The sequence below is a fragment of the Cucurbita pepo genome, chromosome 5 (assembly GCF_057944985.1).
Source record: "Cucurbita pepo subsp. pepo isolate OVF chromosome 5, ASM5794498v1, whole genome shotgun sequence".
Classification (NCBI taxonomy): Eukaryota; Viridiplantae; Streptophyta; class Magnoliopsida; order Cucurbitales; family Cucurbitaceae; genus Cucurbita; species Cucurbita pepo.
The window spans coordinates 2,007,412-2,024,030 of record NC_141802.1 but is presented as its reverse complement, the minus strand read 5'-3'; the positions used below and the strand labels follow the sequence as shown (position 1 = coordinate 2,024,030).

Here is a 16,619-nt window from a genome sequence, read left to right as displayed (position 1 = left end):
AAACTTCGAGCTAAGAAGATAAGAAGTATTTGCATCCTTTAACAGTTCAAAAAATGCAAGAACAATATCTACCCATCAACAATCATTTACTTGGTGAAAAAGTTAAATGCTTCTGCTCTAACTTCATAAACAATTTCTACCGATGGACTAGTTCTATTGAATGATTTCGATGTATATGCATAACTAAGGCGCGCTACTTCCTCTTCTATGAACCGGTTTGTAAAGCACAACCGTGACATATTTTGAATGAAAACGATGAGTGAATCCAAGAGCCACAACGGAACGTGGAGTCTCCCGGTTTTCGATAAAAAGGTGGTTGAGAACCACATTCTGTGGCAAAGGAAGAGTTCCACCAGCATCTCGGCCCGCTGGGTGACTGAGTAAGGTGTGCTGCAAATGAGGCGGGACGGGTGGTGGATCACGTGCGTCGTCTTCGCTTCCAAGGTATACATTGTTATAGGTTGAATCCGGTGATTTTGGAACTTCGAAACCGACTACGGTGGTCTGATCCTGTAGAAAGGATTCATGTTTTAAACCCCATTTGGTGTAATTAGAAGATGAACACAACTAGGATTAGCAGCTTACACTATCTTCAGGGAAAGGGTTGTTCATGTTGAAGTGAAAACTTCCAAGCTAACAGAAGAAACTCATCAATTGTAGAAAATTATAAACTGGAAACCTGAAATGAACACAATTCAGTGAGTATTTACATACAACTTTGTATAATATTGTACAACCTTGAAATTCTGGTCTAGCTACCTTCAAATCAATCAAGGATACACTTCAACCCTGCCATGAATGTTAACCAATATGACATTTCATTCTCCTAACGCGACTAATCAGAAACGTAAAGAGGATGGGCTTCGGTGAGAGGTCAAGACAAGTTTCATTCAAATATGAAGTCATGCAGCAGGGTTATGCTCGACGCAGCCAATGGGAACTTATTGAGACACCGACGAAACTATTGAGCAATCCCATTATTGCTTCTTTTGGTGTTCCATCAGGTATGTCGATCAAACTTTAAACTTCAGATCCAAGAATATATAGTGGAAAGATCTCTTAAACATTCCACGAGTTTCCAGACTAGCAAATGTGAGGAGTCAAATCATATTCTCTAGTTTCAAGTTCAATAGAAAATCGACAGAATGGAAACTAGGGCGTTATCCTGGTTCGCTAAATGGAGTGATATATACAGCCAATTGAATGAGTGTTTTGCAATATTCGTGAGGATATTTGGGAATAACAGGACGATGTTAATCTTGATGCCTTCAGAGATCTTCTTACAGAGTGCTTTGTAACAAATCTCCTTTAATCGCTAAATAACAATCACTCTCGTGGCCCAAGGGTAGGAATTTGTTGTATTCCTTCTCTTTTTGTGTGAATCTCACCCTTCACTCCCTCAATGTTCTACTCGCTTTGGAAGGCGAGAATCAAAAGGTCAAAACTTTCCCCTGGCATGGCTCTCACATGAGGATTGACACTATTGACCTATAGCAAAGATTATCTTCAAAGGATATGGTCAGCCCAAGTCCACCACTAGTAGATGGGTTTTCCCTTTCGAGCTTGCCCTCAAGGTTTCTAAAACGCGTCTGCTAGAGAGAGATTTCCACACCCTTATAAAGAATGCTTCGTTCTTCTCCCCAACTAATGTGGGATCTTACATGGTGGATGTTGTTTTGCGAGGGCAATTTGTTTTTAAAGGCTTTTGTTTCTTACAGAGAGAAGATGGCTTGTAGCCTTGCTAGTCTACCACGGTGAAGGGTCGGTGTTGTTTCACGTTTCTCCGTTTCCTTGGGATTGGGGATGGCACTATGGCAAGTTACTCATAGATGTGCAAGGGGTTCTTGGGAGAAGGACAGGGCATTCGCTAGGTTCAACGTCTCCCTTAAGATTTGAATAACTAAGGAATTAGTGTTCTTCCATACCACTAGAAATAGAGCTACAATACAAACAAAACAAACATTGGAGAACCAAGTTGTCGAATACTTCAATATAACATCCAACAGTAGCGTTTGTTAAGCAGACAAACATTAAAAAAGACATAGTAAAATTCACAAGGAAATGGTATAGCTTATAAAATCATTCCATTGTCAAGAAACAACCAAACCAGAAACAATGAAGTAGAGTAAAGTTCAATTCCTTTGATCAATGATAGGCGTGCGTGCTATTGGGTCAAGTACTACTTATATATATATATATAAAGAGTATCAAGAGCATTGTTCCTTCCTGTACTTCCAATAATTACAGGCCCGCTCAATGCCACAGTTTGGCTGTATCCAGCTTCCAATTCAACAGTACAGATTACCAAGATAATGCAATAGAAATAAACAAAATCAGATTGTGACCCTTCAGACAAAAATCAATTTATGACAGAGAAAAACACACCATAAGAGTAAGCATATACATAACATCAAATGGGCATCGGCTGCAGACGTCCAGAACCCAAAAGAGAAGAAGAAACAAAAAGGGTAAGCCAAAAAACAGAACCTCGTAGGCGCTACCGTACTACTAAGTAAAATTGAAAAGAAAATCAAAGATTGCAGCTCAAGAAGGAGATTAACCTGGATGATTACAGATTTTGACCCGTCAACTATCCACCAAAAAGCTCCAGAGAAAGCCCAGACCGAAACCCAGAAACGAGAAGACAATGGAACAATAATCGAATTCCCAAAGCCCAAACTTACCTGCAACAAATTATAAGCAATCCATCAAATGATTCAGTCAAATAAGAACAACATTGGGCAGTTTGAACTCAGGAAAATTAGGACAGAAGAATCTAAAATTTGAAGAAGCAACAGAGAAAGTCGAGGCAGGGAAAATTGAAGAAGCTGAAATAGAAAAAACCACTGGAGAAGAGAGAGAAGGAAGGTTAAAAGAGAGATACATACAGGAAAAGGAGAGGCAATGAAGAAATGAAGAAGAAGAAGAAAAAGAAGAAGAAGAAGGCAAAGGGGACCAACACAGAGACTGCCTCCCTAAACGAATCCACGAAAGGGAATCCGAACCAACTCCTTATTTGGAGCACGCATATGCTCTTCCCCAATATATTCATCTCTCTCTCTTAAAATGGAAGTTAACTTTTTGGGCCTGGCCCATCCTTCAGCCCATTACCTTATCATATCTTTGGGCTTTGGCCCATCCTTCAGCCATAACCTCAGCCCATTGCCTCCTCTTATCTTTGGGCTTTGAGCTCTGGTCTTAGGCCCATCCTTAAAAGCTGGAATTAAAGATTTTGGGCTTGGCCCATCCTTTTTGCATAACATCAGCCCATGGCCACCTCCTATCTTTGGGATTTGGGCTCTGGACTTAGGCCCATCCTTTAAAACTGTAATTGAAGATTTTGGGCTTGGCTCATCGTTCGTGCATAACATCAGCCCATGGCCTCCTCCTATCTTTGGGCTTAGGCCCATCCTTTTAAAATGGAATGGAAGCTTTTGGGCTTGGCCCATCCTTCACGCATAACATCAGCCCATGGCCTCCTCCTATCTTTGGGCTTTGGGCTCTGGGCTTAGGCCCATCCTTTAAAGGTGGAATTGAAGATTTTGGGCTTGGCCCATCCTTTATGCATAACATCAGCCCATGGCCTCCTCCTATCTTTGGGCTTTGGCCCATCTCCAGCCATTCTCGTACTGTTTTCTTTTATTTTTTTAATTATTAATATATCCAGTTGACCGTTGCATTAGATGCGGTACCCATGTGACAATTATATACAATTTAATGTTGTATAGTTTTATACTCATGCACATTATGCTTCCTTCTTTTACAATAAAATATTTAATTAACTATCGAAAAAATCACTTTCTTAGTTTCGGGATCAACGTACCATGAAGGTCCCCTACTCTAAACTCCATTATTACAAAAACGTCACGCTTTTTTTAAGTACATTTTTATCCATATAATTCAAATATATTTCTTAATATATAGTTTAATCATTTGAGAATTTTAAATTGGTAAGTTTAAATAAATAAAAAACTTAAATCAGAGAATAATCTTGTTATTAAATTAAAAGAAAAATAATAAATAAATAAATAAAAGAGCGAGGGAAATGGGAAAGCGGCGTTGAAGTGGGCACATCACATGTACGGACATGGACCCGGCGGTTCGGGTGGAGGCGTTGTGGTGCAGAGGAATCTGTCAGTCTTCCTTCCCTTTTATTTATTCCATCATTATTTTCTACCCTAAATTTTATTGTATTAATATTACCCAAAACTATATTATAAATTCATTTATAAATATACTTTACATTTAAACCACATTTATTAGCATACTTAAGTTATGAAGGCAAAAGGTTGAATACAATTTTCTTTTAAAATATTTGTTGGCAATTTAATCATTTTGAATTGTATTTTATCTTTTTATAATAAGAATTATTAAAAATTTCACATGCATGTGCATCATAAATGGCAATATGCCAAATATAGAAAAGGTATTTTAGTTTATACCCTATTTTCCCTTACATTTGTTTTATATTTTAACTAAATTTCAAAACAAAACCTGTTTTTTAAAAATTATTTATAAATTTTGGTTTGATTTTAAAAAAAATAAGTGGAAGTCATGTTTATAGGCTTTGTGCATGATTGAAATTCGATCGCAAGAATAACCCCGAGAAATCAAAGATTAAACGATTAAAAAAAAGCCAAACACGAACTATAATAGACCAAATAAAAATATAGAAGGAAAACTAGCTTCCTTTGACCTAATTAAGAACGAACCAAATCGTATATTTCAAAGATTATTTATAGTTTAATTGGGTAAAATATTATTGATTCAATTTTTTATCTTTTAACTTTTAACAAAATTAATATATTTAAAAGTAATTTTGATTTTTTTTTTTTTTTTTTTTGAAAAATGTGATTTCTATAACCCTAAATGTGATTTCTAATCCAAGAAGAAGATTGAATTACTGCTTGTTAATGTTTCGAAATAATAAAAATTTAAATATTATATTTTTTTATCTTCCTTATATCATCAACTAAAAAATTAAAAATTTAAAATTTGAAAAAAAAAATTGAAAAACAATGGTCATTAAATTCTGAAAAAAGAAGAAAATAATTGAAAAAAATGAAGAGATAAGCTTAGGAGAATTATGATTAGTTTAATTTGGATTCTAAAAAGAATTAGTGTAAGCCAATCCCACGTGATGAAGACGGTGATGATACGAGGAAAACTTGGAAATTAAAAATAAAAAAATAAAAATAAAAAAATAAAAAAAGATTAGGGTTTGTGGTATAATGACAGTAGTATACAGCGAAGCAAGAGAAGGACCAATAAAAATGCGCCAGGTGTGTGAAGCATTGACAAGTGACCAATAATCAATTGCCATTATATACATACCCAAACCCCTCTCCTTCTCTTCAACCTTCCTCCTTTCTTCTTCTTCCCTTTCTTTTTGTGTTTGTTCGTGAATGACAGTCGTTGGTTGCTGGTGTAGCATTATCAAGATTCACATTCAAATGAAATTCTCCAGATTTCTTCGCAATTGAGAATCTTGATGATGCTGCATCTGCAATAAACCACTTTGAATATGATATGCATATATATATATTTCATGTTCCATCTCACAGCTCATGCCTTTTTTCTTCCTCTTTAGTTCATAATATCTTCTGGGTTTTCTTTTAATTCTCTTTAATCATCTTATTGTCCTTGTTCTTAGTCTTCAGATTCCAGATCTAGCTGCTCAGCCAAGTTCTTTATTTTTCTTGTTTTTGTCTCGTCTTGAGTAGCAGCCAACAGAATCTCAAGAGATGAAAAGCTCCAACATTCGAGGTTTTTATTCTTTATGATATTGTCTATTTTGAGTATAAGCTCTCGTATTAATAGAGATGTATTCATTACTGATAAGCTCATAGAGATGAGTCGGGTAGCGAGTGAGAGAGGAGTGGGGGGAGTTGAGTTGAAAAGTAGAGAAACAAGAAATGATCCGAAAGAGGGATAAATGTGGTTTGCAAAGAAAGAGTATCTGTGTGTCAGTCAGTGGACGTTGAGGTTTAGCGTTCATAATCCATCACTCTTGTTGTGTTTGTTGGTGGACCAATTGGCACGAGACATGCCTGTAATTAGGACCCCTTCTTCTGCCTTTTGTATCTGTAAACACTGACAGTGATGCTTCAGGAATGCCCACTCGCCCACCTCTCTCTGACACTGATCGCTCCGGATTAATGCGAGTGAGTCTTCCATTGGTTAATTCAGTGGAAGATCATAAGTTTATAAGTGAAGAATACTCTTCATTGGTATAAAGCCTTCTGAAAAAGTAATCAAACTATAAAGTTTGTGATTAAAGTGGACAATATCATATCATGGTGGAAATCTTATGCTCTAGACACTTCATCTGTATTTCGTTATTTATATATATATATAATTTGAATTTGATGCTAGGTATTGAAGTTGACAAACTCAAATGGATGACGGTGTGTTGGATACCCTTTTTTTAATTTTTAAAATTTAAAAAAATTATGGAAAATATTTAAATCATCCATGAAACCGGAAAAATCAAGAGTACACGTCATATTTAGGGTTGCGAGTGTTGTGTTGGGATATAAATATAAATAGAAAATTAAAAGAAAATTTTGAAAATGTGGCAGAGGAAGAGGATGACAGTGGGGGCTAAAAATAGTACAAAGGTGGGGCCCATGTGAGAATGATTGATACACATGTGGCAGACACGCAAGGGAAGGGTGGGACCCACCTCCACCTCAGCATTCCACCCTTCACATTTTTTCATAACCTAAATGAAACAAATGGACGTCATCTCATCTCTTTACACATTTACCATTCTTTTTATTTATTGTTTGTTAGTCATTGTGTTGAGTTTTCCAAACAAAAATTGAGCTATGCAAAGGGTATATTAGTAATTAGGCAAACGAGTTTTAGTCGTTTAACTAGAGCAAATTTTGATCTATAAGTGAGAATTTGTATTTGTATGATCAATTCGAAGTTGTTTATCCCAAATGCAAGTATGAAGAGGCATAATCAGACATGGAGTCTAAGGAAGGCGGATTTTATATCTACAGTGCTCTTGTTGAGTTTGACATATCGAACACGATCGATGCAAAGTTGTATCTGGTACTCACTATCACTGCACTTTGTGTCGTCGTGTCACATCTTATCTTGTACAAGATAAGCTATTATGCATGATTGACAAGTTACACAAGAGGTAGCAAGCAAAAGTTAGCCTACCATCATGACCTTACTATAGTTATCTATACAAGATGAAGGTCAAAACTCCACCAAAAACACAATATTCAAGTGGATCTACATTTCATTTACTATGTTAACATCATTTTATGTCATTGGAATTTATAAGTATTTTAAAAATATGTATTTATAAAGACGAAGTATGTATTTATAAAGAAAGATAGTCAGGAAAATCTTGTGAGAGAAGCTACGTGTAATAGCCCAAACCCACCGCTAGCGGATATTGTGTTTTTGGGCTCTCCCTATGAGCTTCCCCTCAAAATTTTAAAACGCGTCAGAGTTTTTCATACACATAAAGAATGATTCGTTCTCTCTCGTTTTTCATACCTTTATAAACAATGTTTCGTTCTCTCTCGTTTTTCATACCTTTGTAATGAATGTTTCGTTCTCTCTCGTTTTTCATACCTTTGTAATGAATGTTTCGTTCTCTCTCGTTTTTCATACCTTTGTAATGAATGTTTCGTTCTCTCTCCAACCAATATGGGATTTCATAATCTACCTCTCTTGGGGAATCGGCATTCTTGTTGGCACATCGCCCGATGGGTGCCCCTAATATCATTTGTAACCGCTAGCAGATATTGTACTTTTTGGACTTCACTTACGAGCTTTATCTCAAGGCTTTAAAATGCGTCTACTACGGAGAGGGTCTAACCCTCCCACCAGTACCTTACACAGTCTGACTCTTATATTATTTGCAACTGACCAAACCCTAACCCTCCGACCAGTGCCTTACATAGTCTGACTTTTATATTATTTGTAAGTGACCAACTATCCTTTTTTAGCTTTCCTACCGAACTTTACCTCACCAGAGATCATCCTATGAAGAAAATTATTGGAGGTATAAATAAATTTTCTTTATAATTTTGTTCTACTTCTTGGCGATTGGCCGCTAAAGGTGGAAGAAGCCAAAGGAGTTTTATAGTTGGCTTTCCCTCGATTCTGAACCAAAAATCTTGAACATCCACAACGTCAATTCAAAACCACCTCAAAACCCTCAAAGCTGTCGAAGCCGAATCGTCAATCCAATCCCTCCTCGAAACCACTGTTGGTAATCATTTCAACAATCTTAGCTCCGGCGCCATTCGACTCCACCCCCATGGCATTAAGATCGATGAGAAGACCTGTACTGTCCATTACTAGCTCTTAAACGATTAGATCACATGCATTTAACATTGTTACATTCTACGTGATGGTTATTGTTGTGCCAAGCGATGGAATTTTGAGGAGTTAGGATCTGATATTGCTTTTGATGGGTAAGGCTGAGAAATGAGTGATGAAGATGCATGGTGAGTGCTTGAAGGTGGAACCCCATTTGTATCATCTAATTATTTGAGGTAGGGACGATCCGAAGTGCATGTTTATTGTTCGACGAAATGACTGAGAGAAGTAGTGCCCCAAATTCTAATAGATACTGACTACTTACAGATGGTCTCTACAAGGAAGGAGATATGGGGTTGGCTTGTAGCAAAATTCGAATTAGAGCTCACCTTTTTTCATTATATTACCTTGTTTCATTCTCAAAATTACTGCTTGGCTCGAAACTAAACAGAAAATTCATGCATCAAATGAGAAATTATTTAGCAACTGGGCTATATAAAAAAGTATATGTTCCAACGAATCCTACAAAACCTGTTAATCCCGATGTGGAAACATGCAATTTAATTCAGTAGATAAGATGGACCACCCCCTCTGCCTGTATGGTTGTGACATATGAGAAAGATGTGGGACTACAGGACCCGATTAAGTTAAATGCCAAGTGGTGAGAACAAGAAACAACGTGAAAAATAATAGATACCCAGAATGTGATGATGTCAATGTGAAATGGAATTAGAATCAAAAGATGCCAGAGCAAGGACGTCGTTACCAAAATTCTCTCGCCAGAAAGATGGCTGTTCCCGGATCCTAAAAGCTGGGAGTCCCTGGCTCTTGAGCACTCATCTGGATTTTAACCACTACTTCCTCAGTTGTTATGCAACGACTCAGCAGCCACAAGCACCAAGCTACAGGTCCTGAGGAGGTCAATGGCAGCCCAGGTAACTTCTATATACATTAGCCTTTTGTTTTAAGCAGTATAGTCATTTGTACCTAATATAGATCTGGATATATGTATACATACTCAAAAGGAACGCTACAACACGAAGCAAGTCCATTACAAGGAGCACCACTCTGTACATTTTTTAAACCCAGGGGTGCGGTGTGTTTATACCCGCATAGTCTTAAGCTAATTCCAGTAAAGACGAGATCATCGAGAGAACAATAAAGAAACAAAAAACTAAAAGCTATGCAAAATTCTTGAGCTACACCTGAGGTGCTCCAGATAGTATGGGACCATCGATGGCTGAACCTTGCTTTCTCACGGCTGGAATGCTAAGGGAACGTTTTTTCATTTTCAAAGAACCAGAAGTTCGTACATTCCTTTCTTTCTCCTTCATGTGAGAAGAATATAAGCAGAGTGACTTAGATGACTCACTTTTAGAGCGCAGGAAGTGGTCTAGGTTCTGGCGATACTTATCAACTGCCCGAGCACTCGTTGGCCCCTTAGAAACAGATCCAGCCTTTTCCATATACTCATTGTCATCACCACCCGACCAGGAACCATCGTTCATGTCCAGCATTGCCAGATCATCATATTCTTCATCTGATTTTGTCGACTCTTCATCAACCGAGCCTTCCTGTGGGCCAAAAGAATAAAATACTCACGTAAAATTTTCAAATTCAGGTCTTTCAGTAATCCATACTGATCCTTGCAGGAATTCTTCTGAAGTATGAAGCAGAATACTAACCAACATTGATAAATATGAACCGATGCCAAAACAAGGTATAAAGTGCATGACATTGTTAAACAAATTATATTGAATACTCATGAAGCAAGAACAGTCCCCTTGGATAACTCAACTCAGTGCAGAGGACTGCTTTGAAGCATATTTAACAATATTTCTTGTACGCAGAACTAGATAATACCTCCTCATGAATCTCAATGTCACCATCTTCACTAAAGTCTTCATCGCTGCCAAGCTCTTGAGGATCATCAGCCTCTTCATCACTCCCATGCACTGAGATATCTTCCTTAAGCTGAAAGGGAATAACGGACCATCAAATCTAAGCAGAAATTGGCATTCTACCGACTACCACCAAAGAGATATGATGGGGAAGAAAATAAAATTTAAGGAAATATACAGAGCACATATACGGCTTGAATGTTAGCTTTTAAATTTCCACAACTACTGTGTACTGTGCGTCGGGAAGAAAAAGAATTGAGAGGAAATGCACTTCTAAACAAAATAAAAAATTACCTAACGAGTTTTTCAGAAAATTAAAATCATTTCCAAAACTACCTCCTTGGAAGGTCCATCGGAAAACCTTGGAGAGCTGCAGCAAGAAGAAAGGTATTTACTAGTATCAGTCCCATCCGCCCTGGATTCATCAACACTCCCTGCACGGCTAGTCCCACCAGCATCAGTGGGCCAAGCACTGATGCCATAGAAACCAAATTGAAGATTAACAGGTTCAGCTTTATCAATCTGCAATGGACCGTACATTGGAATCCCCACTCCATTCTCAGCCCACGGGTCTAATAAACGCTTCCCATTTGTATCACCAATTGTATCAACAGGCCAAGCCTTAGCCACAGATCCATCAGTATTAACCATAGCCATCAGATTCCTAGAGGAACCTTTCCTCTGGATGAGTTGGAACATGCACTTGGAGCTCAATGAGTTGGCAGCACACTGGTTCCTGTATTCCTCGTCAATAACAGGAACAGTATTCCGCACAGGATCATATAGCTGTTCGCCAGATTCACGCCTGCGAAGGCAGCTAAATACTGTTGCATGGATAGCAGCTACACTCTTGTCAACATTGGTATTGTTTATTTTAGGGATAAGATGCTTATCAGCCCTCTTGCATAAATATTCTTGAATTGTCCTAATATTACGTATATACTTCACATATTTGTTCTTAGCTGGGTCAAGTGTCATATATTTTGCTCTCACTGCAAATCTTTCCAAGTGTTTGTCTTCATTGGTGATGTAAATCATGAATGGTACAATTGATGGATGCTTCTTCATAAGCCCCATCTGCAAAAGCAGCATCAAAATAAATGTCAAGAAGAATATAAAATCTACATAGATAGGGAAGAAAAGACTACTTAGATTACACACCACAAAGTTTAGGCTTAAGTGAACACCCTCAACAACAACTGATTCTTTCCGCTCTTCCCATGCAGTAATCAGCCTATCAAGACTGTCGATCACCATCTCACTCTGTGCCTTGTATCCTTCAACAGCCATCTGCTTTTGACTGATGAACTCAGTGCAACGGTCTGATGGTTGGCCATCAAGTCTTCCAATGGATGAACTCTCCAGTACTTCATCCTTCAGATATGAATGAGTATTTCCTGCCAACTTTTTTGCTTTTCTTTTCGCCTTAGCCTCAGCAACTGCTACTGGATCCAAATACTCCCCAGCATGGTAAGTTGAAGCCCAGAGCAGAGGATTTTGTTTCTCATCTACAAAACTCCTCATCATGTGGCGAATTGAGTCGGTTGATATTACTGTCGTAATGCCTAACCTGCTACCCTGTCAGAGAAAAAATGCAGTATACCTAAGTTAAAACATTCTTAACCAAAATATACCTTCAACTACAACTCATTCATTGCAGTTAACTGTTGGCAAAAACAACTGTAAAAGCCTCTGAATAATGCAACACACTTTTGTCACTAAAGATTAAGGTGGCTGCAAGGACATACCAGCAGGGCAGACAAAGTAGATTTGCCGCAGCCACTAGTACCACATAATAGTACAGTTACAGATTCCTTCCTTTCTCGGATTCTGTGACAAGAAATTATTGTTACGAAGAAATACAAATCAGCTATACAAGCATCACAGAGAAAATATAATAATAGTGCTTAACAAACTTGCAGGCAGCCCCAAATCTTATTCAAAGATCCAAAGAATAGCAATAATAAACCTAAACAGAAACAAATATAATGAATTAGCAAGACTACCCATCTCCCAAACAATAACAAAAGACGCAAAATTTACTCCATGAAACCTATGAATTGTCTCAAGTGTTCGTATTTTGATTCAGATCAGAGAAAACCCAGATATTTTTTGTATGGAGACCGAATAAGGAACCGAGAATTCTACAAGATTACAAACAGCAGCAGCAATCTCTTTTCAAAGGTAGAAAATACTACTTTCTCTCCCTCAAATTTCCCATAAATTTCTCTCCTCAAACCTCCCACAAGATAGACCAGCTGTACTAGTTACTAGGGTTCATTTAGAACCTAGTGGAGCACAAAACAAGCAGGACAGGATAAATGACCTATTAATACAATATAAGGTCGTGAACAGTTCTTTTAACTAAGATGGCATCCTTAGAATACATTTTGAAGCAACCATTTGAAGTGGTATTATAGATACCAAGGTGAAAAATATTGCATAAGATAAAGTACTTTAAATATTTCAAGTGTCACATACACCGACTACTTGCATCAGATAGACTAGGTGTAAATCTAACAATACTCAGATCAACATAAAAACTTTCTGGCATGAAGATTATCCCAAAACTCATCCTTGTAAAAGGCAGCTTGAAGTTAAACTGCACATGACTAAACCACAGAAGTACAAAGTTGTGGAAAAAACAAAAGTAGGTTTAAAACAAATAAGAAAAACAGTTGAACATAATGGGGACTCTATCCGAAGACTCATATCATTTATGAGTTTACCTGCACGCTAAAAGCAAGTCAGCCCTCTGGTTGGGACTCACATACTTGTATTCTGCCAGCGCTTTGCATACAACATCTAAGAAGTTTGCTCTTCTTACAATCAGAGTTGTGCGCCTTTTATATAGCTCAAACGGAATGTTTTTATTTTCACCATCTTTACATGATTTCAGAGGTTTCCAAACCTCAGTTTCAGCAAAACGCACGTCCCAATTATTAACACATTCTTTTTCAGAAAATCTTGTCCCAGACCCTTCAGGAAGCACACCATGACCTTTCCGCATCAACTCAAAAGCCCTTTGGCTTATCTAATCATGTAATCACAGGAAAAAAAATATATCAATCTAGAGTTTACAATGCTTGGAATTAAAATTTAAATAATGAATCGAATTCATTGTTTGATGTGTTACCAATAACAGAAGTACTCGTTATTTTCAACTATTATTTTTCCACCGAGAATTTCATGAAAGTAGGAGTAAAAATTATGATAACTTGCGGCTCCCAACTCACAAACATCTCTCTCGAATTTGTAAATCTTGGATGAAGCTGGAAAGTCGACCACATACAATTGTATACAAGGCATTGTATGTTCTCCATCACACTCATCAGTTCAAAAAATGTTAAAATATCCATCAGTTTATTTGGAGTAGACAAATGGCATTGATAGAAGAGGATGGATGAGATTAAAACAACTTAGAACGCCACATAATTCCTCAGGTTCATCTATGCATAATGGTAAACATCCAAGCTCCCAAACTAAAAAGCATAAACTTGTACGCCACATAATGACAATGCACTCGTACATGCAAGAGAGAATTGGAATAGGAGATCGAAAATAGACCATTTTTGAGAATGGTCAAGACATTGAAAAAGACCGGTATGTGAAGCTCAAAACCCAGCAGCGGCAATTGAGTACAAAATAGAAACGGTAATTCACAATTAAAGCATACAAAAGGACAAGAAGCTCAAGGGACAAAGGAAAGACAGAGAGAAATAAACATAATTGAAGAAGAACAAGATAGCGGAAATCTATACTTCATAAAATTCTACAAATATAACGCAAAATTGACTACTTCACCAGATAGAAATGCATGACACAAAAAAATGCATAGCCAATCGAAACAGGTTGCTCTCGCAGGTTTTGAAAAAATAATAAAAGCAAAAGGAAGGAAACAGATATGCATGTCACAATATCAAAAAAAGAAAAGGCAGATCCAACATCCACAACTAGAATTCAGATACGGAAATATTTGACCATACGCCTAAGAAAGAACGCAATGGCGAAGGAAAACGAAAACCAGTTGGCAATATAACACAAACAATCTTAAATTGAGAAGATGTAGAGAAAAAAAGGCGTTAAAGATGAAGCACCTTGAAAGCATGTCGTGCTTTGCAACCCATAAGCTGCAGAGTGCTTTGCAAAACGGGGCGAGTATACCGGAACGACTCCTTCTCCTCCTTTTCTTGTTCTTCATGATCCAAAATCACAACATACAACACCTTAGCGACGTCCGCCATGTACGTAAGAAGCCAAGCCAAGCCAATTATCTACACATCAACCAACCAACAACTCAAAACAAAAAACCAATAATTCAAAAGATGAACAGACAACCACGACATTGAGCATTGTCCTACAAAGGGCGGAATACACCACGAAAAAACACAATTCAAATCAAAACACGAACAAGAACGATAGAGAATGAAGAACAGATGCAATGTGGATCGTGAACCTGAAATCGATAATCAAACAGATCTCAGAAGTGTGTTGGAAATCAAAAGGAAGAAGAAGTAGGATTGAGGCGAGGGTTGAAGTTGAAGATCCTCCATAAACAAGAAGGAGAAGCTCTATTCATTGTTGCGGTCATTGCCGTGTCACCTGTCTTCCACGCAGCGCACAGACCCAGCCTCCACGAGTCCTTTTTGGAGGGCGACTTCCAACTGAAATTACCCAATTCGCCTCCTAATTCTAATTCCCATTTAATACCCCATTTCCTTTGGTTTTGCAACCCTATTCCCATTCCCCTCACTCCCAGACACTTACAAACAAAACAACCGGAGATTATAAAAGGAAAATCAAAGGCTCCGGTATACACGTAATTCCGAACCAAAACCCGGGGTAATATTGGAATATAGAAAATCCAACAACTTCGCTTCAACGATAACGTCGTCCCCGACTCCTCCTTCTGTGTACATAACGCCAAAACATTTAATTTAAACATGATGAAAATTCGCTTTCAAAAAAAAAAAACAAAGAAATTAATTTCTTTTTAATTTCTTTTTATTGTAGTAACGTTCTTATTTCTTATTTGAGTAACCTAAAATAAATAGATTTTTTTAATTAAAAATTTGAAACAAAAATAGAAAGTAAGAAACAAAATTGTAATTTTTTTAGTGTTAAAGAATTAGATTCTCCAGTTTTTATTCCTTTTTATCGTTTTGTTTATGGGACATTTATTTTCATTCATCTGGGAATATAAATAAATTAAACCAACACAGTCAAAATAAGCACAAATTCAACTTTCTATTTTTGGTATGATATATATAATCTTCCAATCCTATATAAAATAATTTTAAAAAATTCAAACTCAATAAATTAAAAAAAAAATTAAAACGTTTAAATTTTATAAAGAAAAATCATTATTCATTGACTAGAAATTATTATGCGATTTGGCATATAGTTGATTGACGTCTAACGCATCAATAACGATATTACAATGATATATATTATGTACTCTGACAATAATTATCACGTGTGTTTTTTATATAGACTTTAATATAATCCTTAAAAAAATAAGTGATGTTTTTAAAACTAAAATAATTTTTCCTCCAAATTAAGAAAAAATTATTTATCTTTTTTCTCTTTTTTACTATTTTACAATTTATTGTAATAATATTTTCATTTACTCCACTATACATATTATTTGATTTTTTAGTATAATTAATTCTTCAATCGGATGAGTTGTATAATTTTATCAAAATCATTTATTTGGGAATTGTTATTAATATTAATAGCTAAACAAACTCAAAATCTTTTTTAAAAATTAATATTATTTATAATATACTTGAATGAAAATTAAATTAAAATTTAAGGTATTTTATTGTTTTACTTAATTTATTGAACTATAAGTTGGACTAAATATTTGTAATTGAAACTTTATATGAGTATAATTATTTAGATTTATTACAAAATAAACAAAAAAAAAAATTTAAGGTATAGGAATAAAAATTAAATAACGTAGTAAAATTATTAAAGTGCTTTTTACATGAAATTTTGATAACATTTCTATGTAATAGTAAAAACAGTGTTTTGTATTATTTACTATGTCAAGAATCTACTAGATGTAAATTCACTTTAAATTTTAAAAATTACTTTAAAAGATACTAAAATTTTTAATTTTATGTCTAATATATCACAAAACTTTAAAAGTTTATGATATATATAAAAAAAAAAAAAAAAAATTAATAGACCAATCAAATTTAAAAATTTTATTTTATATATATTAAAACCCTAATTTTTTTTAACATTTCATGTCTTAACTAGACATTCAAATTTTAAGCCAGGATCTAACGTGGTAGGTCATATTATTCCCTTTGAACATAAGCTCCCGTGACTTTTTTTTTTTTTTTTTTTTTTTTTTTTTTTTTTTTTTTTTTTTTTTTGCATAATTTCAAATTTGGCCCTTTATTTATACATTTTTAG

The 16,619-nt window shown here is 35.9% G+C and overlaps 2 protein-coding genes and 1 long non-coding RNA gene across 7 annotated transcripts; 1 reads left to right on the top strand and 2 right to left on the bottom strand.

Annotated features, from left to right (window-relative positions):
- Nucleotides 1-4: 4 nt before the first annotated feature.
- On the bottom strand, nt 5-3,034 carry LOC111795662 (SNF1-related protein kinase regulatory subunit beta-3-like). Of its 3 annotated transcripts, XM_087124271.1 has the most exons (5): nt 2,889-3,034; nt 2,562-2,684; nt 760-2,425; nt 586-679; nt 5-510 (listed from the first exon to the last, which is right to left on the bottom strand). In XM_087124271.1, the coding sequence occupies exons 4-5, from the start codon at nt 610-612 to the stop codon at nt 184-186; spliced, it is 354 nt and encodes a 117-aa protein (XP_086980397.1). In that variant the 5' UTR covers nt 613-679; nt 760-2,425; nt 2,562-2,684; nt 2,889-3,034; the 3' UTR covers nt 5-183. The 3 variants fall into 3 exon arrangements, with proteins under 3 accessions (XP_086980397.1, XP_086980396.1, XP_086980398.1); XM_087124270.1 differs by lacking the exon at nt 760-2,425; XM_087124272.1 differs by lacking the exon at nt 2,889-3,034 and having other exon boundaries at nt 2,562-2,882.
- A 4,834-nt stretch (nt 3,035-7,868) lies between these two features.
- Nucleotides 7,869-10,343, top strand: LOC111795947 (uncharacterized). Of its 2 annotated transcripts, XR_015421117.1 has the most exons (3): nt 9,090-9,227; nt 9,945-10,012; nt 10,143-10,343. It is a non-coding gene; the product is annotated as an uncharacterized LOC111795947 (long non-coding RNA). The 2 variants fall into 2 exon arrangements; XR_002815270.2 differs by lacking the exons at nt 9,945-10,012; nt 10,143-10,343 and adding an exon at nt 9,318-9,912 and having other exon boundaries at nt 7,869-9,227.
- Nucleotides 9,273-14,969, bottom strand: LOC111795946 (P-loop NTPase domain-containing protein LPA1 homolog 1). Of its 2 annotated transcripts, XM_023678591.2 has the most exons (8): nt 14,650-14,969; nt 14,291-14,467; nt 12,923-13,227; nt 11,942-12,023; nt 11,355-11,771; nt 10,530-11,270; nt 10,156-10,266; nt 9,273-9,866 (listed from the first exon to the last, which is right to left on the bottom strand). In XM_023678591.2, exons 2-8 carry the CDS (start codon nt 14,435-14,437, stop codon nt 9,492-9,494), a joined length of 2,178 nt encoding a protein of 725 aa, XP_023534359.1. In that variant the 5' UTR covers nt 14,438-14,467; nt 14,650-14,969; the 3' UTR covers nt 9,273-9,491. The 2 variants fall into 2 exon arrangements, with proteins under 2 accessions (XP_023534359.1, XP_086980112.1); XM_087123986.1 differs by lacking the exon at nt 12,923-13,227 and having other exon boundaries at nt 14,650-14,967.
- Nucleotides 14,970-16,619: the final 1,650 nt, after the last annotated feature.

What these genes read in the sequence shown, in the direction of transcription:
- LOC111795662 (XM_087124271.1), bottom strand. Translation starts at nt 612, where the DNA reads ATGAACAACCCTTTCCCTGAAGATAGT. An exon ending in ACCCTTTCCCTGAAGATAGT is followed by an intron (nt 511 to 585) that starts GTAAGCTGCTAA and finishes TCCTTTCTACAG; the next exon opens with GATCAGACCACCGTAGTCGG.
- LOC111795946 (XM_023678591.2), bottom strand. Translation starts at nt 14,437, where the DNA reads ATGGCGGACGTCGCTAAGGTGTTGTATGTTGTGATTTTGGATCATGAA. An exon ending in AAGCACGACATGCTTTCAAG is followed by an intron (nt 13,228 to 14,290) that starts GTGCTTCATCTT and finishes TTACATGATTAG; the next exon opens with ATAAGCCAAAGGGCTTTTGA. An exon ending in ACTTAAGCCTAAACTTTGTG is followed by an intron (nt 11,271 to 11,354) that starts GTGTGTAATCTA and finishes CTGCTTTTGCAG; the next exon opens with ATGGGGCTTATGAAGAAGCA.